This window comes from Poecilia mexicana, unplaced genomic scaffold (assembly GCF_051168715.1).
Source record: "Poecilia mexicana isolate PSO_F unplaced genomic scaffold, ASM5116871v1 scaffold_14, whole genome shotgun sequence".
NCBI classification, from domain to species: Eukaryota; Metazoa; Chordata; class Actinopteri; order Cyprinodontiformes; family Poeciliidae; genus Poecilia; species Poecilia mexicana.
In genome coordinates, this window is record NW_028263383.1 from 2,812,193 (window position 1) to 2,835,920 (window position 23,728).

The window sequence follows — 23,728 nt, forward strand, 5'->3', positions numbered from 1 at the left end:
AAACAACTACAACTACTGTGGTTGTTAGATGTTGAAATAAAGACTTTCAACATTCATTCCTTGAGTTATTACAAATCCCTGAAATAGATTTTCCTATGATGGATTTATTCCAGTATGTCCAGATCCACGTCTTGAAATGATCTCTTCCTTTTTCGTGCTCCTTTCTGCAATATTCATGTTTGAACTCTACAAAACCATCTTCTCACAGTCTTTAGTTAGTTCCTGATAAGCCTTAACAAGCCGCAGCTGGAGATGGTTAGACCTGTCAGCCTTTCAGGAAATAAACCCGCCCAGACCAACCCACACAGAACTGCTGCACTCAACCCAGCAGATATGACAGACCCAGGACAGTCTGAGGGGCTACAGGCTGAGGAAGAGATAAGACACCGAACATGATGTCATGCCTGATAGCCGAGGAGTCCAAACCCAGAGAGCAAGGTGGTTTCATTCTGCTTCTATGGACCGGATATGAACAAATGTAAGAGAAGACTTCTTCCTAACCTTTTCCCTTTTCCCTCACAGTATCTGGAGATCGTTTTACAAAGTTTTTATGAAAGTCTAATTAAAGGTGGATAGTCCAATATACTCTGGTCAACTGCAGGCCAAAATTGCAACTTTTGTTCGGCAACAGCTGAAACAAAACCCTTTGAAAAACTTGTTTTCGCTGCATCAAGAATCCAGGGAGACGCTTCTTCACAAGACGTAAACCAAAATGGAGTGGCATCAGATCTTATAGTTTGTTGTCTTTGGAAGAAAAACAAGCGACAGTTCTTCTACCAGTGCTAGACTTGTGTGTTTGTTTTGGTTGTATTTACCCAGAATGCCCTGAACTGCAGTCCGCTTCCTGCTTTTGAAGCGGTCTCACATGTTCTTGTTATTCACGTGTGCATTGGAACAGCATTGGGATTTCCTTCAACCGAACCAAGACTTTTTAGGCAGACCAGAGTTCGATTTAAATTTTAATACACGCACTCTTGTAAAAAAAAAAAAAAAAAAAAAAAACTACTTCCTGGGTATTTGACATTTTTATTTTTGAAATGTATGTATTTTATAAAACATACATACATGTTTTTGTTTTGATAAAATGGCTTGCTCTTAGAAAAATTTATAGTTTTCAAAAATGGATCATTTGAGTAGTTCTTTCGAACAGCTCTTCGAAGTGAATGAATTCTGAACATTCTATTCCCTCCAAAGAGGCATCACTAGTAATCAATTGAATAAACATTTATTTGACAATGACTGTTTGTTTTATTTGCATGACCAAAAGTAGATTTCCTTATCCTTATGTGTGTTATTTGCAACAATTTACAGCATAAAACTTCCAACACACAGGTCTGTGGTTTCTGATACTTCCTTTTGGTGCTTTTTTTTTTCTTTTTTCTTTTTGCTAAAATGTTGCAAAGGAATCAAGTTTAAATAAATTTTGTTTTCAGATGTAAATTTCATCACAACCTGATTCTGACAGCCTCCAAATCTGAGTTTAGTAACCACTGCTCTAAAGTGTCTGCCAGGGTTTTTACAACCAGAAAATGCATGTTGCACCTTTTTACATTAGTAAAGAAGAGAAAAATTTAAATACCAGATCTTTCAATTAATTGCTTTATTTTGGAATAAATATGCAGAAGTCAAAGACAATTACAAATACATGTGAAAAAAAAATCTTTTTGCACAGAGCTGAGAAAATGTATACATAGTATACAGTACAGCTCATGTAAGTCAATGTTTTCTTTTGCTGTACAAAGTGCAAAAGCTGATTAAGAACATAGAAAAATATAAACGACTAACACTAATTTAACATCCATATTGTAGTTGGTTGCAAGATGGATCTTACATTATAGGGTTGTTTAATCTGGCCTCTTAAAAAAAAGAAGTTCATAACAAATGGCAGGATTACATCTAGCATTCAGGAAAAACAAGTTAGCTCAGACTCTGGGGCCAGGAATAAAGATATACAAGAATAACAACATTCCCTCTGTGTTTTATTATTTTATTGACCTTAAATTATTTGCGGTTTCTGTTCCAGACAGGCTTGACGTAACAGGCTTTAGGACGTGATGACATTGAACAGTGAAGACAAATGGCAGAGGTCAAACGAAGGAAGCAGATTAATGGCTCTGCACAACAAGTCCATATTTTTCATACATGAGTGAATGTTTACCAGTTTGTATTGTGTCAGGGAAATTGAGAATTTGATTTTTATTTATTAATTTGTGTCAGGAAGATGTGTTTTCAAGAGTTGCTCTAATGATCAAACTTTCTAAAATGATATCTGACAAACACAATCAGTCGAGAAAAAGAGCTTAAAATTCGGTGGAGGAGTGAAATGACCCAAAGGTTTCTTCAGTATTTCATAACATTTTAGCTAGTGTTACAGCTATGCACAAATAGACAAATCAGCTGAGGAGATGCAATTAAAAATTTGTTTTGAGATTTCTGAGATATGAAATACTGTTATGGATTTTTAACCAATTTATCTTTAAAAACTAGAAGAATAACAGCAAAGATATTTTTTACAACTCAACCCTGACTTTTTTCACATTACTGGACCACATCACTAAAAGGGCAGTCATCGTAAAACTAGTTTTACTATTTAAAAACGCAGTTTAGCATTTTATGCTAACAATTAGCATGGTTAGCATTAATAACCGACTCATCAGTCTCATTGTGCATATTCAAGAGAATTTAGATCTAGATTGCCAACATTTTCAAATGTTCTATCAGTTAAATATAATATATAAATCGAAAATCAGGATATGTCGAGCTCAAAATTAGTCAGTTCCAGTCACCAGCATCTCTTATTGAAGACATCAAATTTTGAAAAATCATGTATGAAGAATACAGACTTGATATGGAAGTACATTAGCCTTAAAGGTGTATTGAGCAATAACAGAGCACTGATCTCAAACCAATATTTTAGATTATTGGAACATGATTAACCACATAATAAAGATTTGCCTTTAAATTGCTGGAAAAAATAAAGTGCCCTATCAATGCTGTCGACAGTCATTCACCTTTTCTGATTCTGTTTAGCTGGAAAGATAATTACTATTCCTAATAAATATCTGGTGCTACAGCAGTATCTGCATAACTCTGTGAATTTCATGATGTTTTTGTGATTAAATGAAGACACTGTCAGGAAACATCAAAAGTTTGCCAACTGTCGGTTCAGATAATTTTGCAGATTTTTTGACACCCAGCTGACTTCACCAATAGTTTTAGGTATAGCTAAAACTCTGACGTCTGTGCAATTTAACTATTGTGACATAAAATGGATTGCAGACTCACTCTGGTAAAATAGGCTGATTGCTTAAAGATGGGCATTCTGTATCAACTAGCAGTGCAGGAAATCTATGTTTTATTTGACTTTCAAATTGCGTAGCTTTCATCAAGCCACAGCGAGGTGATTTATTTTGAAAGCCAAACTGATGTCACTGAAACTGATCTGCCAGAACTCATTCCTTGGCTGCTGCTCTTTCATGTTCTTGTTTTTCTTCTGAGCACTCTCCATTAATATCCTCTGGCAGTCCAACAATGCAGGATGCAACAGCTGAAACCACTAGATATGGTGTAATACTAGCTAGTGGGTTCGTTTTGGTTCCTTTGAAACACAGAATTTTATTTATTATTAATATTATTTTTTAATATATAGTTTCACGTTACTGACAAGAGCTTAGGTTACAGAAGTCCAGCTCCTGAGGTTTACGTAAGCCCTTGCAAAGATCCCTGGGGAGCAGAAGCCCAGTTTGGTCTTTGCAGTGGAGAGGTCGTCTCTTGAAGCCCTTCCCACAGGTTCTGGAGCAGGGAGACCACTGCCCAATATGCCAGTCAGGACAAGGGTCTCCGCAAACTCTGGTGGCAGAGGGTCTTTGTGAAGAATCACAGTCCAGACCAGGCTTGCCATCTGATTTTAGACACTGCACCATCCTCCTCTGGAAACCACGGCCGCAGGACACTGAGCACTCTTCCCAGGGTGCAGATATCCATTTACCGACAGGCGCATTCATCTTGCTGTAAGAGCTTTTAAGATTGTCTTCCTCGTCCTTCTTCATTTCGTCTTTTGTCAGGACGCTGTTCTCCGAATTTGCACGCTCCCCCTTCTTCAGCATTTTGTCTTCCTTGGTCTGACGGTGAAGGTAGAAGGAGTAGCGTATGCGAGGAGGTGTTATCTTGCCTGCACACAGCACTTCCACGGTCAAGGCCTCTCCTAGGGGATTCACGGCATGCAGGGTCTCTGAGAGGCCGGTGGTGCCGCTGTAGCGCAACAGGCTGTTGTTTACAATGATGTCTCTCTCGCCAGCGGACACAATATAATTCCCATTGAGAAGGTAATGCCCCTTGCTGTTCTTCACTGCCAAGTAGTTGTCATCACCCACCATTCCCTTGTAGCCTCGCTGACGGATGTCCACATTGGCAGCACCCACTGGCAACATGACAACGAAGTTGTAGCCATGCCTGCATGCCAAAACATTTATAGTCAATGAGTGCTTTTGTCAAGGGTGAAGCTAATGAAGTTCTGCTGAAGTGAGAGTGGGAAAAAAGGCAGGCACGTCACTGGTTTTACTCACACAGGCTTGGTGAAGAGTCCCGACACCTTCTTGCAGCTCTTGTTGTCGCCTCCACAGATTCCACACTTATCAAACTTCTTTGTGGAGCCAATTACTCTGTCACATCCAGCTTTGATGCACTTTCCTTGGACACAAACGCCTGTGGAGTCTGGCGAGCATGGAGTCCCATCAACAACCTGCATTATACAAACAGAAGTCAAGTCAAATTTCTATACTTAATAAGCTACGTTAAGTGCAACTCTTATGTCAATAAGAGCAAGAAAAGCTATTCTATTAAAAGATAAGTCTAATACGCTGTTGTCCTGCCTTAAGACACGTTTCCACTACTTCAACCATTCCCAAGGTAGATTATTATCCCCAGTGTTTCCACAGCATTTACCAGTGTACAGATATATTAACAATGTCATATGTAACCAGAGAAAGTCCCCAATCCATAAGTTGTGCTTTTGTACCTAGCAGGAACCTTTCAATTGAGTTTTGCAGAGGAAGATCACCAACTTTTTAAATAAGTGGAAATTTTTTTCAGCTTTGTAAGTACAAGTTTACATTCCTCTACTAGCATTAGCTGCAACACATTTTAAACCACTGATGTGTGTTTACAAGTAAAAACAACTCGCAGTCTGATGGGTCACTGACAAATTTGTTCAATCATTTGCCAATCAAATGCTTATCTGGTAAGCTCTAGTGAAAGTTTACATCATTTCAGTTATGGACTTATTTACATAATTATTCATGTATTACGCTGCTCATCTGTGTGGAAGATTTAAGCTCCTTTGACACAAGGCTTTATTTTATATAAATGTCTGTGAATCTTAAGTGATTATAATTTTAAAGAGTGAACACTGTGAAGAACAACAAATAGAGTGAGTGGTCAGAGCTGCCTCTTCTTTTCTATCCCCTTTAGTAATTAACACAGTCTGTAATAACTCTGTAAGTTATAAAGTGCAATTGGTGTGACAAAATTATGAGTCATAGCTTTATTGCAGAAAATCCCAGTTTATAATTCTGCATTTGCAGCCTCTTTTCCACTCTCACCCAATGAGGGAGACCTTGGCAAAAGTGAAGTAGGAGGAGTTCATGCTTAGCATCTGCTGATGTAATGAATCTGTTTTGGACTCCAAAGTGGAAACACTCACAAAAGAAAGTCTGTCAGGATGATGTACATTTCTATCCCAATTTTATTTTTCTTTCTCCTGTGAACTCTAATACTTTTTGAACTGACTCCAACACACCAATTTATGCTGTAGGATTAGCTGTTGGGGGGGGGGGGGGGGAAGAGTATATTTTCATTAATCTCATGTCTCTGTGGGTAAAATATCCAGTGGTAACTCAGAGCTTTACTCCTTCAAGGCCTGAGAGCTGGAGAGAGGAGTGAACTCACTGCTGCTGCTGCTCACTGGACGCCCTGCTGTTGTCCCTCCATTGCCTTCTTTCTTATGACATTAAGATGGATGTGTTATGCAGAAATCTTCACATCCCTTACATGTTTTTTCACGTTTTGTGACACAGCAACCAGAAGTTTCTATGTCTTATTGGTACAGTGCATATAAAAACCTTTTGGATGTTTTATCCTCTTTGCTGCTTTTACAAGTCAATCATGACCATCACTTTTTTTTTTTTGGTCAAAAGAAAATTGCAAACAAAATTTTATCAAAGTCAAAACTGATTTCTTGAAAATTATACACTGTATTTTATGTGATAGGGCAATAAAAGGTAGCGAAGTGGAAGGCAGTGGTAATGTATTTACATACAAAAATCCAGCTGATAAAATCAGAGAAGCAGCCAAGTGGCCCATGGTAACTTGAGGAGCTGCAGAAATTCACAGCTCAGGTTGGAGAATCTGTTAATAAGACAAATATTATCCCAGAAAGCTAGCTTTATGTAAGAGTTGGAGGGAAAGCCATGTGGAAACTAAGTGATTCAACATTGCACATCACTGTGCTCACCATTTTGAAACATGTTGCTAACATGACAAAATGAGCGAAAGTTCAGTTTAAATGGTTTTGAAAGACAATGCACTTATCCTAACCCTTAAAATAAATATATATATATATTTTTAATTAAAACCTGAGGTATTATTTGTCCCATGAGTTACTTTATCAACTGTTTGTTCTAAATTTTGTTCAACAGGAAAATCAATCTAAAAAAATAAAGTAATAAAATAAAGTACAAGAGTAAGTCCAGTGTCTGCTTACCTTGGGAGACAGTACATAGAAGTAGCCAGTCCCGTTCGCCCTGCAGATGAGTTTGCATCTGTCCTTTGGTGAAACTCCGGAGTATTTTGGCACCCACACCACAGACTGGGCAACACGGTTACTGCTGAAAGTCTGGCCGGAGGTCTCGCACTGCTCTTCTCGATAAGTCTTATCTACACAAAGAGATGGACGAGGACAGGATGGCAGAGATGAAGCTGCTGTTGGCCATGGCTAACATTGGACTGGATTTTCAGTTCAGACTTTCGTTGTTAAAAATTTTCTTTGAGTGACTCCCACCTGTCTCAGGGCAGCGGTTGAGGCTGCAGGAGCGATATTTGACCCGCACTCCTTGGCAGTATTTGCCCCCATTTGAAGGGGCGGGGTTGTTACATTCCCGTTTAGACAGCTGGACCCCGCTTCCACATGTGCGGGAACAGGAACCGAATGGACCCCACTTACCCCAACGACCATCCAGCTGAAAGAATAATATCCATTAATCACACCCTGTTGTCCACTGATGAGAGTTAGTGAATCCTCCCTTCAGTCGCACCTTCACAGTTTGTAGCTGTCTGTCAGAGCAGACGCCTCGATCGCAGACCTGCCCGTCGCCACAGCGGGTCCCGTCTGCCCAGGGGAAATGGCGAGTCATGCACACCAGATGGCCGCTGGACTTCCCTGTGCACCACAGTCGGCTGCATGGCGGCTGGAGGAAAGGGCACGGCTTGGAGCCTTCCCCGAAGGCGAGCTCACACTGACGGTCGAGGTCGTAGGAGGAACCGGGCAGCACGTCTGGAAGAACTAATGTTTTCTGAGGCTGGTCGAGCAAACAATCCCCTACAAGACAGAAGCTTTGGTAGTTAGTAAGAGTAAGTGAGTGAGACAATTTTAGAAACATCTTATGACGTAGGACAACATTTCACTAGTTTTGCTAAACAAACAAGATCACTTTTTGAAAAACTGCATGTTAAGGTCAGAACTTTATCTTCATCATAAAACATGGCAGAGTGAGCATCATGTTTGTGCCAGCTTTGCTATGTTAGGTCATAATAATAATAAAACAGTATGAAAGAGTGAAATCACTATTGGATCCCAATTAAATAACTTTGCATACTTTGGATTGCCATTGTCTTTTGTCTCTAACTAATAAAAATGGTTTTGGTGGGGCCGATTATAAAAAAGTAGATGAATTTAAGCTGTTTTCCCAGATAATGGGACTAAAGTTTCCTCAGCTGTTATCACAAAGCAGTATGTTTTAGTCATGAGGTCTTATTGTACAGATCTTGTTATATTTAACTGGTACAATCATTTTTTTCAGCGAGGTTCATCACTGGCAGATTTTTTGCCTAAAAGATTTGCTTTCTCTCCGGTTCACACGCAAACAGACTTTTCGTAGAAAAGATGAAAGAAATTAGTCCTAAAAGCACATTCCAAAAGTCAGTCACATAGAGGTCAACTTAAAACATGCTCACTCCTTCTCTACTAAACACAACAGTGAAATCATTGTGCTCGTTATCTTTCCACATCTTTCTTTCCTTTGTCCTCACCCTGTTCCCATTAAAATCAAAATTTAAGATCGAGATGTGACTGACTGAGACGAAAGAGTAATGACAGTCATATAAAATGCACATTAAAATGTTTTATTTTTGAGCCTAGCACTGCTTTAGCCATGCTCAATATCTACTTTTGAACTCCGGTAAACTTTATTGTTATATCAACTCCTGCTAATGTAGAGAAAGTATTTTGCGTCTTTAATTTTCAATTCCTGCCAAACATCAATGGTTTCTGAACCTTCTGCTACAAAACTTTGTAGATGTCAGTACATTTTTAACAAAAAAAAAGAAAACAATGCAATCCATACTTATTATCCCTGTAATAATTTCTTTTTTTTTTGGGGGGGGGGGGGTTGCTTTGTTGGGGGGAAATGGCACCTCTATAGTCATCCTGACTTTAGCACATTCATAAGTTCCCCTAAAAACCCACCAGCCCACCCTTGTTGCTCAACATGCAGAAACATTTTGACCAAACATGGTTAGACTTTTTTGTGATACGGGTTTGAAATTAAAGGCAGCTTGTAAATTAGGCAAAGATCAAAGCACTGTTACACTAGATACAGATGACACACGAGAACTTTCCAAGCAATGGGGTACTTTAAGAAGGTGGTTTTGATTCCTTAGAATCGTCCACAACTTCTCCTTGTGGGTAATCTTTGCATCCAAAAGCAGTTTTGTGCTGAGGGGGAAAAAACCAGAAGTGTCTGAGTCTGAACTGCTGTTGCATTACTACCATTTAGCTTTATTTAGCTATAAAGCTAAATGGATAAGCAGCAGCTGGCGGTATATTTGTTTCATTCCATTTCACAGCAAATTTGGCAGAGAAACCAGACAAATTAGCTGATGGCTAACTGCTATATATACACTCACTCTACACCCAATAAACTGAACCGCTCCTCTTCCTTCCTATTCTCCCTCTGGAGAGCAAAGAAAACAATATCTGTGTAGCGAAATGAGCAGGTAGCATTATTCTGGAAACATCCATCCATTTGTGGCAACAGCTTTTAAAAGTTAGTGTGAAAAGAACAGGTTGCAACAATGTCCTGAAATAAAAGACAACGTTTTTAGTTGTGTTAAGAACGACTGTTAGTCTTTCTCCCAGATTTACATTGTAGTATTTTCATTTCGAAAATGGAGGTGAAGAAAAACAAAAGATGTTTGCCTATTTGTAGTGAACCTGTATGGGAAGCGTTGGGCAGAGCCATCTCGTCTCCAAACCACAGCGGTGGCTCTCGCAAAGCCAAACCCTGTAATTTGGGACACATGTGGGTGCAGTTTTAAAATAAAAGTTTTGCGTTCCTCTAAGGCTGGGTCCTGTGGTTTGGCCTGGTTGGCAAACAATCTGCATCCCAAATGTATGAATTGCTTTTTTTTTTTTTTTTTTTTTTTTTGCAATTTTCCTCTGAGCTCAGTAATAGAAAAGGTTTGGCTGACGCAAGACTAGAAACCCAGGGTCTGATGTTTGTTTAGTAAAAACTCCTGTTGTCTTGAGGAAAAGCATAAGAAAAAGTTTTCACTCGCATACCGAAAGGTCAAATCTTAATGCGGTTCAATTCAAACACATTAACACTTCAAGATATTAGAAATATGATCGAGATCCTCACCATGTCCGCTGTCCAGAAACTCGGTGATGATGGCAGCGCTGCAAGGAGACCAGGGACTGGTGCGGTTGATCTGGATGAGCGTAGGGGACATCATGTGGTTTTCCTGCAGCTTTCCAAACACGTCTTCACAGGCCTTCACGTTGTCATGTGGCATGTTGAACACATGGCCTGTTGAACACATGTCAGATATCTGTTATACATAAAGTGCCTTGCAAAAGTATTAAGGTCAATTGGAGGTCTTTGCATTTTGTCATGTTGCAACCACAAACGTCAGTGTGTTTAATTAGAGTTTTATGACATAAAGCAGCACAAAGCAACGCATAATTGTGAGGTGGAAAGTTTAGGATTGCTGCCCTGCTGGGAGGTGAATAGAAACTTCAGCTTCTAACTGGTTTTCTTCCAGTTCTGCCCTGAAGCTTCATCTGTCTTCCCATCTACTCTGATTAGCTTCATAATCTCAGCTGCTGAGAAAAATCCACGCAACATGATGCTGACACCACCATGTCTCCCACTGGGGATCATGTCTTTAGTGTGATCTGCAGTGTTATTTTTGCTCATATGTTAAAAAGTAAAAAAAAAAAAAAAAAGGTCATTGACTCAGAGCAACTTCTTCTTCTACAACTTTCTCTCTAACCTGTCTTGGTGTTTACTAATGTTCTCTGATACCTTTCTAGAACAGCTGGATTAAGAATTTAAAAATTAAATCCTACACAGGTAGACTGGTTTTCTAATTAAAAGGAAATTAGTCAGCGCATTTGATTGAGGGGTATCAGAGTAAAGGGACTGAATGAAAATGCATACCACATTTTCAGAGTATTATTTAATATGTTGTTTATTTCATAACTATGCAGCAGCTTGTGTTGGTCCAATCAAAAAAAACCCCAATCAAACGTGTGGCTGTAATGTGACAAATTGTGATTAACTACGGCAGATATCAGTCATTTTTGGAGGACAAAACCGTCTGACTGCTCTCAACACACGTGTGTTTTGGACGAAGCCGTGTCAGAACCGGATATTACCGAGCTCATGAGCAGTGGTGAAGGCCGAGGGCAGGCCGTCGTCTTCGATGACAGAGCAGCTCCTCTTCGGGTCGCACATGGTACCAACGTCTGCCATGCCGAGAGTGTCGCAGGTGGAGGCTCCACAAAGATCCTGCATGAAAACAGCAACACGTCTGAGCAGGGCAAGGAGGGGGCAAACACAAGCCAAGCAAGAGAATCGCTTGCATTAGCAGATTTTTCGGCCACGTAGACGCACTGGAAACCTGTTGTAAACAATCAGGAGCTAAGGAGTAATGTCAGAAGTGGAACCCCATGAGTTATTATTATTTTCCTTCTAATGCTGTACCAAAAATGCAGCACGAGAAGCAAAGCTGAAATGAGGAAGAAATACGATGCCTGGCTCCGTTGTAGGAAATATGCTTCCAAAGGAATATCGGCATGGCTTGCCAGATGGTTACTGTGTAATTAAGGTATAAACATTGGATTTTAAAAAGGCTGCGCCTGTCGCACTTTAAATAATATTTCTTGGAACATTAAGGCATAAATTCAATTTGAAGAAGCAAAATTGGTATGAAAACATGGCAACAGATTACCAGATGATACAGCTTATGGCGCTGTCGCCAATCATCAATCCGTGTTTGAAAACAACTAGAACAAAATGTTTGAGCCAAACTCATGAAAAGGACACTACATACCAGAAAAATATAGTCCATAGAATTTCAAAATCATCTTGGATCAACAATCCACCACAATGTCCAGTGCCATGTTGGATTACTGTCAGCTTTTTAAACCCTTGAACAATTTGCTGCGAAGTGGAAGAAACCGAATATAAAACGCAGAACCCCACACAGGCCTGAAGAGCCAAAGTTAAAACATTATATCAGCAAGTACAGTTAAGCTCAAAATTATTCATACTGCAGTAATCGCTTAATTTTGCCACCATGTTTCTTCTGCCTGGAGTTAAAATTTACATTTTGTCCTAACTTGAACCCTATGGAGAGATTAGGATGATGGCAAGGAGGCCTTCCGACCTCTATCACTTAAGATAAAATGTCAAAAACCAGAAAAAACATCATCTCAGCCATTATGCTGTAATTTCACTGAAGATGATTCCTCTGATTATGGAAACGCGTGTTTTAAATTCATATCAGAAGCAGTCTTCTTGACTTTGCAGTGAAACCACGACTGACAGACTTAAAGAAATATCATGACCGAGTATGATGCCATTACTCTTAAAGTAGAATGATGTTATTCAAAAAGTGGGAATATTAAAGATGATTTAGGCTTTTTTTTTATGGTCTCTGTGTTAGGAGCTGTGCTCTGGAGACTTGGAAAAGACCCAGTAATGCTCAGTATTGCCTTTCACCACCCAGTCTTTAAATCTTCCTGGTGAGAAACAGTGTTTAGAGCACACCGTCTTCTATGAGGTAACTGTCCCAACCTATAATATTTCCATGCCAGAGCTGTTTCCAGTTGACCCATTTCTCCATTGCCGAAGTTTTAAAACCCAATACTTGACTGTGTGTCCGTTTCAAACCTGAAACCCATAATCACAGGACTTTTTTTCAGCATCGGTTGCCACAAACAGCTGCCCACCTGCCCGGAGCTGAAAAAGGCCTGCAGCCCTCTGCACTCCTCACAATCACCAAAGTCCTATGGCAGCCGGCATACGCCACCGTCTGACTACGTCCAGCCCTGAAAATCCTGGGATGAGCTAAATGCGAACACAAAACCCGGTGCCAAGTGAAGACCTTGAGTGCTATGACAAATATTTCCAAGAGTAAACCGCAGAAACCACAGTTGTTGGCCAGTAAAAATCTAGTCCAGATGTGCTAATGTGTATCGTTGACATGTGAAAATTTGGGCCAGCTAAGCAGAAGAATAAGAAATAACATAGCAGGAGAGAAGAAATTGCCATATTAGGGAGTTAGTTCTTTGCTATGACTTAATTCGCCCCACTGGTGTAGATTTTTTCTTTTTTTTTTTTTTTTGTATTCAAAAACAAACACCTCAAACTAGAAATATGTTAAAGCTGTTGATTCCTCTCTTAATGATCACAGTTTCTTCCTTTTTTGTGCATAAATATGTGGCGCTGCTAACAGGATCAAGGAGGTTTGATTGTCCAGTCTGTGTAAATTTTGTGAATTTGGAGAAGGGTTGTGTTTTTGTGGGGCTGTTTTTCAGGACTGTGGGGCTCTTAAATGTTTTAAAAAGCTAACTGGTCCTTGTATAACCAAAGCAGGAGCTGTGTTCACATTCTCCACAAAAGGTTGGGATTACTCCAGATGTGTGGGTTGGATTACGTCAGGGCTATTTCTTGTCTTCAGTCCTGTTTGTCTCCGTGGATCTCTAGAGATATTTGCTATAGAGGGGATAATCTGGTTTGTTTTTAGCAGATTATGTGGCTCGTTTGGCATTTTTAGATAATGCCCTTCAATGCTTTCTTGTTCTGAAGTGATGGGAGATGGACAGATAGATTTGGACTTTGTTGGGGTGCTTTCTCTCTCAGCCCTTCCAAGAGGCAATAAAATAAAATACCATAAGCTATTAGCTATGGTGCAATACCTCTCCCAGGGGAAAAACCACAAATTTATGGTTCGATTTAATCTCTTGGCTGCTTTTGTACAGTCATCAGACTGTGAAGCATAATGACACGAGTAATTTTGCAACATTCTTTTAACAGCAATCATGCCATTAGCAGGGTTTAAGCCCAAGCCACAGTTGCCTCTGGACAACATCAAGTTGGTCTTCATAAAACCTGCAAAATTACTCTATCGGTTAGTTAACAGCACACAATGGAAGAGACTTTAATACCAAATAAATGTTATGGTAAACAATAAAAAAACACACTGACTAAACTTTACAGTCAACACTGACATGGATCGACAGAAGACGCTCCAAATGTTGCCCTTGTGAAATAAGATATGTGGAAATCTAAATTTTAGGGTATCTAAAGCTACACTTCTAAATTTTCTTAGTCTCTTGGGAGGGGAAGTAGCAAATTTCCCAAATTTTGTTCAGTATCTTGGAAAAAATATTCATGCCTCAAACATGAGTGTGATTTGTTAGGATTTTAGGTGACAAACCAAACCAGGTACCGCATAAGATGCAAAATGATGAATGTTATTCAGATTTGACTGACAAAAGCCATGCTGTGGGGAAGCTCTTTTTGGTGATGGTAAGAAGGAGGAAGTGAAATACAGGTGAATTCTGGAAGAAAGCTACAATGAAATAGTTTGACCCACAGATGTCAAACTGTGATACACCCTTCCGGGCAGTCTTTCCTGTTACTCAGAGGAGGCCCAATTATTTGCAGAAAAAATAGACAAGTTGTGCATAATTGTCAGTTAATAAGCCCCAACAGACAGAAAGAAGATTTGTTTGAACATGAGATTTGGTCACCAGTCTAACTCCCATTACTGGAACAAGGCATTCACAATGTACTTTTCAGCATTTTCTACTTTCAGACATTGTAGCAATTATCTTGAATAAAGAAGTATGTGAAAGATCTGACAAGACACAAGATGACTGAAAAGTATATCAACTACTGTTGTCAGTTATAAATGCATGCAGTTATATTGGATTTTCCATTAGAAACCTCTGAATTTTTCCAAGGTGATTCTGACTTCAGTTTTTAAGCTAAGAACTGACGTGCACAGATGTTCTCCATCTAATCTGACAGTGCTTTGAGTTATTTTTGAAGAGAACCGTGGAAACAATTCGAGTTACTCAAAGTGCAAAAAGAACAAAAATATTTTCCTTCCCCTTTGCAAATGTTTGCTGCTTTTTTTCTTGCTCTGTAAAATAAAATCCCAATAAAATGCATTCAAGTTTGTGGTTGGAATGTGACAGAGAAGCTGGAACTGAATTAGAAATGTCCTGCTTCCATGCCTTAAATGGTAAAACATGTTGAGTTACAACCAATTCCTGATCATATTTGGGAAGACTTCTTAAAACTGTCCTTCGAATTGATTTGATTATATAAAAGCTATCCAAATTGAAAACTGATATTTCTTTCTTTTGGTCATAACTATACACAAAATGTACAAGAATATTGGTATAATTTTGATCAAAACCTAAGGTTTTGTTTGAGCTGAAACATTTTAAGCAGGTTTTGTGCATACTGTATATGTATATGAATAATTTTCTTCAATTTCTGAACATTTAAGTTGCTGTTAATGGTTTGTACAAGAAGTCTCTTGTAAATGCTGCTTTTTGTGCTTGTAACAGTCCTTGATTAAAGCAGATGAGGTCACTGAAAGACATGCTTACTGAAACAGAGCTGGAATCCCTTGTCGCCTGCCTTCCTGCTTTATATAGCAAATTGTATCCACATTACTCATCGTGGGCCGGCCCTGTGCACTTTATTAGGGTCATCTGAACTGGCTGGGTAGTTTGTAATGTCAGCTGCGGAGCCAAAACAATCCGGATTTTATAAAATACCTAAGTGTGGAACCAGAGCAACCTTTTCGAGTTCTGCGCTCTAGAGACTAAGGGAATGTGGTGCAGAATCAACACAGCACAGATAATGAATGCGAGAGGAAGTTTACGTCAGTCATGATGGTGTGTTGTAAAGATCCAAGCTGTGTGAGCTGTCTGCAGCTGTGCAGAGTTGCGTGTTCCTGACTCGGAGCAAGCAGATGGGGCAAATACGCTGAAGGATGCGACTCTGATCAGTTCCCTAACCGATTCGGTCCTCCCTTCAGGGGCCGGTTTAATGAGGCGCAGGCAGAATGGTGGGCAGGGCTGGAAAAACCCCAGCTGGAGAAGAATGGGAAGGGCTGAAAGAAACAAGATGCTTCCAACAAGTGCATCCCTGAGGACACTGACGTTCAATGTTTGGCAAAAGTCAGAACTATACCAAAGCTCACAGCAGAAGTGGCCAAAAGTAATTCAACACCTTATATTGCATTTGGCTTTTGATTCTGGATGGAGCTGCTTTTGGATGGATCCTATTTTACTTTAGATGAAAGCTTGGCAAAGTGTCTCTCATGTCCTAGAGATGATGTCTCTGTATGGGAAGCTGGTTATAAATGGTTTAAAATTTGTACCAACATAGTGTTTGTTCTATGAGGTTTACATCGGTGTTGGAGGTGGGTTGTGACTATTGACAAAGATTGGAATTGTGTTTCAGAGCTGACCAAAGAACCAACAAGGCTGATTTTGGCAGGAAGACTGCCATGCATGTGAAACATGCCTGTGTGCATACATTCTTTTGTTTTCATTTAAATCTGAAAACTTCACAGAGCCACCATTTGTCATCTTGCAGCTTCAGGTCTGTTGGTGTATGTCTTTACTTGTCTGTCCTTTCTTCTTCGGAAAATAACTTGAGCGTAGTCAAATTAGATGTAGGACGTCCGTGTACGTAAATTTTCCAAGTGTTGCTACAAATGCACAAATGGATCTTGGCCTGGGTTTTGATTAGGCCACATAAACACATGAATATGACTCCATCTAAGGCTCTTCATTGTAGTTCTAGTTGTTTAGGATCAGTGCAGGAAGATTAAGCTCCTCCTCTTTCTGAAGGACTTTTGCAGCCTCTAGCATATTGTTTTTCTGAATTCATCTGAATCTAGGTCAGTGTATCTTCCCATCAACTCTGGCGAGTTTTTCTGCTCCTGCTTAAAAGAAACATCTCCACAGGATCATGCTGCTACCACCAAGTGTTACCATGGTGATTGTGTGTTCAGGGCAATGTGCAGTGTGTGCATGGCACCTTGCTGCTGTGTTTCTTTGTCCTACATGGCATTTTATTTAGGGATAACACACTAAAGGGGCATGAATAAATAGTTAAACAATTTTCAACAATTTTTTTTAAAATAGTTTCACATAATGTTTTTCTTACTTTATATCATTTTAATGTACAATAAACAACTTGTTTTGGTCTAACATATTAGATTCCAAAACATATATAAACATATATATTGGGGGAAAAAAGAGGTTATAAGTCTAAATACTTTTTCTCGCCTTATTGTGAACTATGCTATCTTACCTGTCTAGTAAAGAGAATAGCTGTGTCCCAGTAGTCCGGGTGCTTGTCGTTGTGTTTGTTCATCTTCTTTTGCCAGGTGCAGAAGTTACGCAGAGTCATGGCTGCGTTCCCGGACACTTTGGGACCTTTGTCCTCCTCGGATATAATCACGATCTTCACCACGGTGATGCTGATGGAGTTGAGGATGCTGGGGTGCCTGTACAGCCTCGCTGCGACCGACATCAGCGTCAAGAGGTAGTGCTTCAGGTCATCCCCGTGGAAGCTCAGCATGGACTCGTCCGCAGCCACCAGCGTCTCCACGTACCGGGGGACAGACGCGAACCTTTTAGCTCTGCCCATCTTCTTCAGCATCGTTTCGGTCACATTGTTGAGGTCCGTCGTCTGCTTGTATTTCTGCAGGGATTGCGCATCTAAGGGGCTCAGATCGCTCTCCACCGCGCACCTGGAAGTGGAGTTCTGCCTGAGGTCGTTGCTGGGTCTGCGTCGGATGTTGTGCGCGTCTTGTGCGCTCCGGGTGTCATTGCGCACCGGGCGGATGAAATATTCCCAACCCTGGAAGCCAAAGGCACCATTCAAACCCTTGCAGAGGCTTAAAGCAGCATATGAACCTCTGTCACCGTTCACATGTCCAGAGTAAAAACACCCTCTCAAGTCAGTGCTGACATCAGTGTTGGAGAACCAAAACCCGTCTTGGACAGAGATGGAGGGCGCAATGAAATCTGAATCTTGCTGTAAATCGATCACTAATTCTTGCTGGAAAGCCTGTATCTTCATGACACGCTTTCTAACACTGATATCCAAGTCGTTGTTAAAATCATCCCTGTCGTCATCCAGCCTAATCGGAAAGCAAATCTCACTTTCCATGCATCGAATAAATTTAACAAAGTGGAGGAGAAAAACTGTCCTGACAAACATGTCGATGTTTGCATCAAGTGAGGAATGCTATGACCAACAGAGCAAAGAAAACTAAGCTGAATGTAAGATCTCAGCGGAAGCGGAAAAGTGCACAGATAAGGGTGAAGAGCATTATCCAAAGCGCAGGGCTCTAACACAATGCCACCGGTCGTGCAAGTTCACTCAGAGTAAACTCCTCCCGGTCATGATCCATTTTCATGTTCCACCTGTAAGCGCTGAGGCGACCGCTGCTTTCTGAGGACGGAGCAATTCTGTCATATGTTAAAATATGCACACACAATCTCTCCTTTACCGGGGGCAGTCTCTGGAGGCGCTCATTGGATGCACAGTTCAGATGAGGACTTCATCTGCAGTTCCTCACAACTCTGTAAATACCTTATTTTCTCGACTAAAGTTAGATTATACTTAAATGTTCTGGACCGATTTGAATATCCTTTTAACTTAATTAGATTTATATAACTGGAAATTACATAGACCTACCTTGAAATGACAATTGCGGTGAATTGATGCTATGTACATAAACATAACTGATTCTATATACTTATCTACAAGGGGTGTAATACATTTGTTACGGGTGGGGAAAGAGACATATTTAAAAAGATCTCGTCTAAACATGCAAAGCATCACAAATCTACTATTGTAACCTGCTTCTATGGGAATTTGTCAGTTGGCAGCATAAATTATAGGGACCTGAATATGGTAAGTATCGCTAACTGCAAAAGCCAAGACGCGCTTGCTGTTCGGATAAAACACTTGCGCCCTCTAGCGAATAGCTGAGTAAATAGATGCTCTTCGGTTTTTGTTTGCTAAATCCACGTTGCAGTTGGCACAAAGGGAGGCTGGGCGGAAGAAGATAGGTACACGAGCAGGCCTGCTGCAGTTTTAAAGCAATTAATAATATGACCATTACTGAATAATAAAACTGTTATCAGTCATTCAATCACTTTATGTATAATATTATTTATTCAGTCCATTCCAAAGTGTTTGACTGAGGTTAAAGCAGACCCTTACATTAGAAATGATAAAACTAAGTTAAAAACTAAGAAAACCTTGATCATATTTATAATAAGACAATAGAGAATTTCAATATTTCTTATTAGAAAAAAATGCAAATGGAGGCTAAGTTTTTTCTACATAACTTTTCTATTTTTCATTTTGCTTTTTCTAATCCCCCTTGACTGTTCCATAGGTTTACTATTATTTTATTATCTTTATTTTATTCAGTTACCTATTCAGTATCCAGTCAAGTTCTCCAGAGTCCCGCTAATAATCTGATTATTTGAGTCAAGTGGGTTGAAAGATTTTGTTCTATTTCGTTCTCATGACTGTAAAAGTGGTGATTATCACATTTACAACCAACAGCGCCCTATGATTGTTGCAGATTTCGTCGTAACATCGCCACAGAGCGCTTTGTTTTCCTCATGAAGAAGCCTGTTGCTAGGAACGCAACAGCTGTCGCTAGGCTTAGGGCCCCTGTCCATTTTTTTGTCCACAGAAATGCCGGATTTGAATTTTTCATTATGTCGTAAAATTATTTTTAAATATATATTTATTGTTGATATAGTGCCGTAATTAATCCAAACTATGATAACTTCTAAAGGTTTACGCATGAAAGGTCAAATTGAACGAGTTAATAATAACTTTTATTGCTAGGCAGTTAAGTAGGTCCACACAACCGTTTCTTCAGTTACTGAAAACACAACTTAACATAACATTAGGCTTTGTCGGTCTCCAGATGTAACCAAAAGCATCGTCGTTAGTCTTAATAACTTGTTTTATGTAAGTTGTACGTTTTGCTCATAACGTTGACTGCCACTTGTGTTTTCACACAGGAGCTACATTATCATCACAGTGTTTGTTTCGGTTCGACCGTTAGCCCGCGGTGGTTCAGATGGATTCTTACCACGTACTAAACCTGGTGGGAGAGGGCTCATTCGGCCGAGTTTACAAGGGGAGAAAAAAGTTCACCGGCAAGGTAAATTTTCCTTTATCGAAACTTTTTAGTCCCATATTTGTTTGGCTCTCCGTCTTATTCATTTTGTTGGTTTCATATCATTAGGTCGTAGCTCTAAAGTTTATGCCGAAAGTGGGTCGGACTGAAAAAGAGCTGAGAAGTTTGAAGAGAGAAATAGAAATTATGAGAGATCTTCGACACCCAAATATAGTCCAGCTCTTTGACAGTTTTGAGACTGAAACCGAGGTACTTTTAACTCTCTCTTCAGTACTGTTGTTTGCACACACACACACACACACACACACACACACACACACGTAAAATTTATCAAAAAGTATAACCTTTGTAAGAATTTGCAGTCTCTAGACCATTTGCCTTGTCAAAAATCTAATGTTTCGTTATAATAGGTTGTGGTTGTAACTGAGTATGCAGAAGGCCAGTTGTTCCAGATTTTGGAGGATGATGGACACTTCCCAGAAAGCCAGGTATTCACTGCTCAAAGTCATGGCGTGTGTGAGATCCAGAGGCTGTGGTAGGGCCCACAAACATTGGGGGCTTAAGACCAGACCAGAAAATGTTTAACTGTCTCATAACAGCAGAACCAACCACACCTATTCACCTTAGACGTTTTATAGACTTTATAGACTATTGTAGAATATTTTAAAGTAAAATGTTTGCTGTATTTATATAGAATATTTTACTTGTAATATTATTTTTGGTTGTTTTGTTACCTAACTCTGATGTGTGAAATAACGAGATATAAAACAGATAATTACCTGAAGGATGATGCACGTCTATGACCTCTTTTTTAGGTTTTCCTGTTTCTAGTTTTGTATTCTGGACACTCATTCTTTTATGACATATTCTGTCATAATCAGATTATGACAGAATATGCTGTCATAATCTGATAAAAACTATTATTAAAACCATAATCATGCAAATCATGAACTTTAGTTTTGCCTATGATGACATTTACTCCACTTGATTGTACATAATGCATATTTGACTCCTCAACATTTTCCAAGGTGCGAGAAATTGCCTGCCAGCTGGTCTCTGCTCTGTATTATTTACACTCCCATCGCATCCTTCACCGTGACATGAAACCTCAAAATATCCTGCTAGGAAAAAGCGGTGTGGTGAAGCTCTGTGACTTTGGGTGAGGTTTTTTTTTTGTGTGTGTGTGTGTGTGTGTGTGTGTGTTTAAATGCATCTATTCCCAAACTTCTTATTTACTCAAAAATCTTGCCACAGGTTTGCCAGAGCGATGAGCGTCTCCACCCTGGTCCTGACTTCCATCAAGGGAACACCGCTGTACATGTCACCTGAGATCGTAGAGGAGAAGCCGTACGACCACACTGCTGACCTGTGGGCTCTGGGCTGCATTTTGTATGAGCTCCACACGGGGGTGCCACCGTTCTACACCAACTCCATCTTCCACTTGGTGCAGCTCATTGTGAAAGATCCGATCAAATGGCCGGACACGATGAGCGACAGCTGCATGGTAACAGTACAGCCCTTTAACATCCTTACAGTCAAGTCAAGTAGATTGAACTAACTGTTCTGTGTGACAAGCAGATGGAAAAGATATTAATCAGCATGTTGCGTTTCAGAATCGTCCTTAGAATCGTCCCAACCAATACAATCTTATCAGGAATAAAAAACATAAGTTTTCATGTCTTTCACAGAGTTTCCTGAAAGGTTTGTTGACTAAAGACCCACAGAAACGTTTGTCATGGCCAGACCTCCTGCACCACTCCTTTGTTGCTGATGGTGTTTTAGGTAATCCTTAAACCTTTTCTCTTTTCACTATAGATGATATCTGATGATTTATCTTCAACGAGAAACACGTGTCTTTAAAACACACCTCACTAATGAAGTAAGAACTTCCAACTCAGGTTTTTTTTTTAGACAATACAACATTCTTGAAAAACACAGCAAAGAAAGAATAACATTTCTGCTTTGTCTTTTTGTGTTGATGTCTTTACAAGAGGTGCAAAAATTAAGCTAGATTGTTTTCAAATCCGTGCAGTATTTGTCCGAAATGTTACACAATCTCATTCATAAAGTTTGAAGGAGGCAACTGTTCAACTTCATTGGTGGAAAAAACACACAAAGGAATTAAACTAGAGATATTTGAAACATCGTTGATATTTTGCTGTCTGTTTTCTCACTATGCAGGCAGAAGCTTGTTTTTGAAAGGGTAGATTTTACCTCCGTTAAATATGTACAACAGATATTGCGAAAACAAATTGAAAAACTGACTGCGATTTATTTTTGTTAGTAACAAGCTTTATATTTTGGACCACGAGTTTAATAGATTTTCCAAAGCTTTAAATAATTGCTTATATTTCTAAATTGAACAAATTTGTTTTCGTGGCGATGGCAGTGCTGTCAGACACAAACCTCTTCAGCCCACTGACAGTCACACCTAGCCCAGACGTGGTGGCCAGGAAGCTGAAGCAAGTGGCAGAAAAGTCTGTGCCGACATCAGGAGAGAGCATATTAATGAGAAAGGCCAGGGAGCAGATGGAGCTCCAAAAGAGAGAGGTCAGCAGTGACGATGCTAAAGCTAGCCAGCGGTAAATTTTAGTGTTTTTTTGAGATCATTTTCAGATGCTCATTTAACCTGTTTGGTGTCGCTTCACAGAAAAAGAAGGAAGGGTGTGAAAGAATGAATCCTGCTGCAGTAATGGCGTCGCCTAAAGCCCTCTCCGTTGAAGTTCCTGCAGCGTCTGGCCAGTTGGCCTCGGCAGCCAATCAAAGCATGAACCTGAAGAGTAAAACACGCGCCACACCAAAACAAAGGTTTGTTTCAGGAGGTATAGAAACTAGTAAAACATGTATAGCTGAATTATACTGTTACTCTGCTCATTTTCTCACCAGGGGTCAGATCAGCAGAGACTACGAACAGGAGTTTCCCTCCGTTGAGGTCGGGCCGCGACTCGTACGCAGAGGGAATGACAGACCAGCCGCACTTCACAGGCAGGTCAGCAACTTTCAGCTTTCACTCTGCTTCTGCAACTGCAAACTCCAATATATTTATATTTTGTTTTGGATTCCATGTAGTAGGTTATGGAAAGTGAACCACGGAGCCGCCAATCTAATGTCTGTTCAAGGGATGTGAATGCTTTTGCTGTGATTTAGAAAGTATTGAGACAATTATCTCGAGAAAATAATTTCTTCTTCCTTCAGGATGTTGCTACTGAAAGGCACTGTGAGAATCGTGTCCAGGAAGCAGACCTAAGCAGGCAGCAGAAGAAGCTCGTAAACTACAATGACATCATATGTCAAATTAAATCCAGCATTACAGCATTTCAGGTTCAGGTAAGTGATTTCATTTTGTTTCTACGATTGATTATTTAGCGATTCTGTCCTAACATAACTTAAAGGTTACTCTCGTTCTGTTCAGCTGATAGGTGTCGGTGTTATAAACGTGCAGCAGATTGAGCAGGTGATAAAGGTCCTACGAAACTTGATCGTGACCCCTGACCTCGAGAAGTCTCACCACATCAGCCATGAACTTAAACTACCACAATCCTTCTTTGAGCTGATCAGAGATTCTGTTTCAAACACTGCTTTTATCAAGGTTACTTTTCTGTAATACAAGCACACCTAAAATAACTCTTGTTTACTAGAAACCTCCTGATTTTTTTTTTTGGTTTTTTTTGTATTTTCTCTTCAGGAGCAGAGGAATGTGCTTACTCTTGGAGAAATTATTAAATTTATTCTGTTCTACTGGGAAAGGCATCGTGGTTGGGTGGAAGACGAGCCCAGGTTTTCTTCCTTTCTTTTTTGTTGAATACAGCACAACTGCAGGCTGACTATTTATTTACAGACCTTCCTCTGGTTTCACCCTGCAGACTGGAGGAGTTCACTGAGCCGCTCAAGACGATTATCAGTCAGTCAGATCTCACTGCTCTGGCAGTAAGTATTCACTTCAATCAGTCCAATA

The 23,728-nt window shown here is 39.9% G+C and overlaps 2 protein-coding genes across 3 annotated transcripts in view; one reads left to right on the forward strand and one right to left on the reverse strand.

Annotated features, from left to right (window-relative positions):
- stk36 (serine/threonine kinase 36 (fused homolog, Drosophila)) overlaps nt 1-23,728 on the forward strand; it is an 87,300-nt gene that overhangs the window by 59,471 nt on the left and 4,101 nt on the right. The window contains exons 2-14 of one of the 2 annotated variants that reach the window (XM_014983546.2): nt 19,655-19,797; nt 19,882-20,022; nt 20,184-20,261; nt 20,802-20,932; nt 21,028-21,277; nt 21,462-21,555; nt 22,163-22,323; nt 22,424-22,581; nt 22,660-22,762; nt 22,969-23,100; nt 23,186-23,362; nt 23,459-23,550; nt 23,637-23,700. In XM_014983546.2, the coding sequence (XP_014839032.2) occupies nt 19,714-19,797; nt 19,882-20,022; nt 20,184-20,261; nt 20,802-20,932; nt 21,028-21,277; nt 21,462-21,555; nt 22,163-22,323; nt 22,424-22,581; nt 22,660-22,762; nt 22,969-23,100; nt 23,186-23,362; nt 23,459-23,550; nt 23,637-23,700 (1,665 nt within the window). In that variant the 5' untranslated portion in view covers nt 19,655-19,713. Of the gene's footprint in view, nt 1-19,513; nt 19,798-19,881; nt 20,023-20,183; nt 20,262-20,801; nt 20,933-21,027; nt 21,278-21,461; nt 21,556-22,162; nt 22,324-22,423; nt 22,582-22,659; nt 22,763-22,968; nt 23,101-23,185; nt 23,363-23,458; nt 23,551-23,636; nt 23,701-23,728 lie in introns of those variants that run through there. The other variant, XM_088012577.1, reaches the window with a different exon arrangement.
- Nucleotides 1,586-18,076, reverse strand: LOC106915739 (A disintegrin and metalloproteinase with thrombospondin motifs 15-like). Its single transcript, XM_014983551.2, has 8 exons — nt 16,908-18,076; nt 10,934-11,066; nt 9,915-10,082; nt 7,311-7,594; nt 7,058-7,235; nt 6,761-6,933; nt 4,566-4,741; nt 1,586-4,452 (listed from the first exon to the last, which is right to left on the reverse strand). Exons 1-8 carry the CDS (start codon nt 17,820-17,822, stop codon nt 3,657-3,659), a joined length of 2,823 nt encoding a protein of 940 aa, XP_014839037.2. The 5' UTR covers nt 17,823-18,076; the 3' UTR covers nt 1,586-3,656.

Coding starts and splice junctions, on each gene's coding strand:
- LOC106915739 (XM_014983551.2), bottom strand. CDS start 17,822: ATGTTTGTCAGGACAGTTTTTCTCCTCCACTTTGTTAAATTTATTCGA. Junction 7,595..9,914: donor GTTTCTGGACAGCGGACATG/GTGAGGATCTCG, acceptor TCTGTCTTGTAG/GGGATTGTTTGCTCGACCAG. Junction 7,236..7,310: donor GACAGCTACAAACTGTGAAG/GTGCGACTGAAG, acceptor TTATTCTTTCAG/CTGGATGGTCGTTGGGGTAA.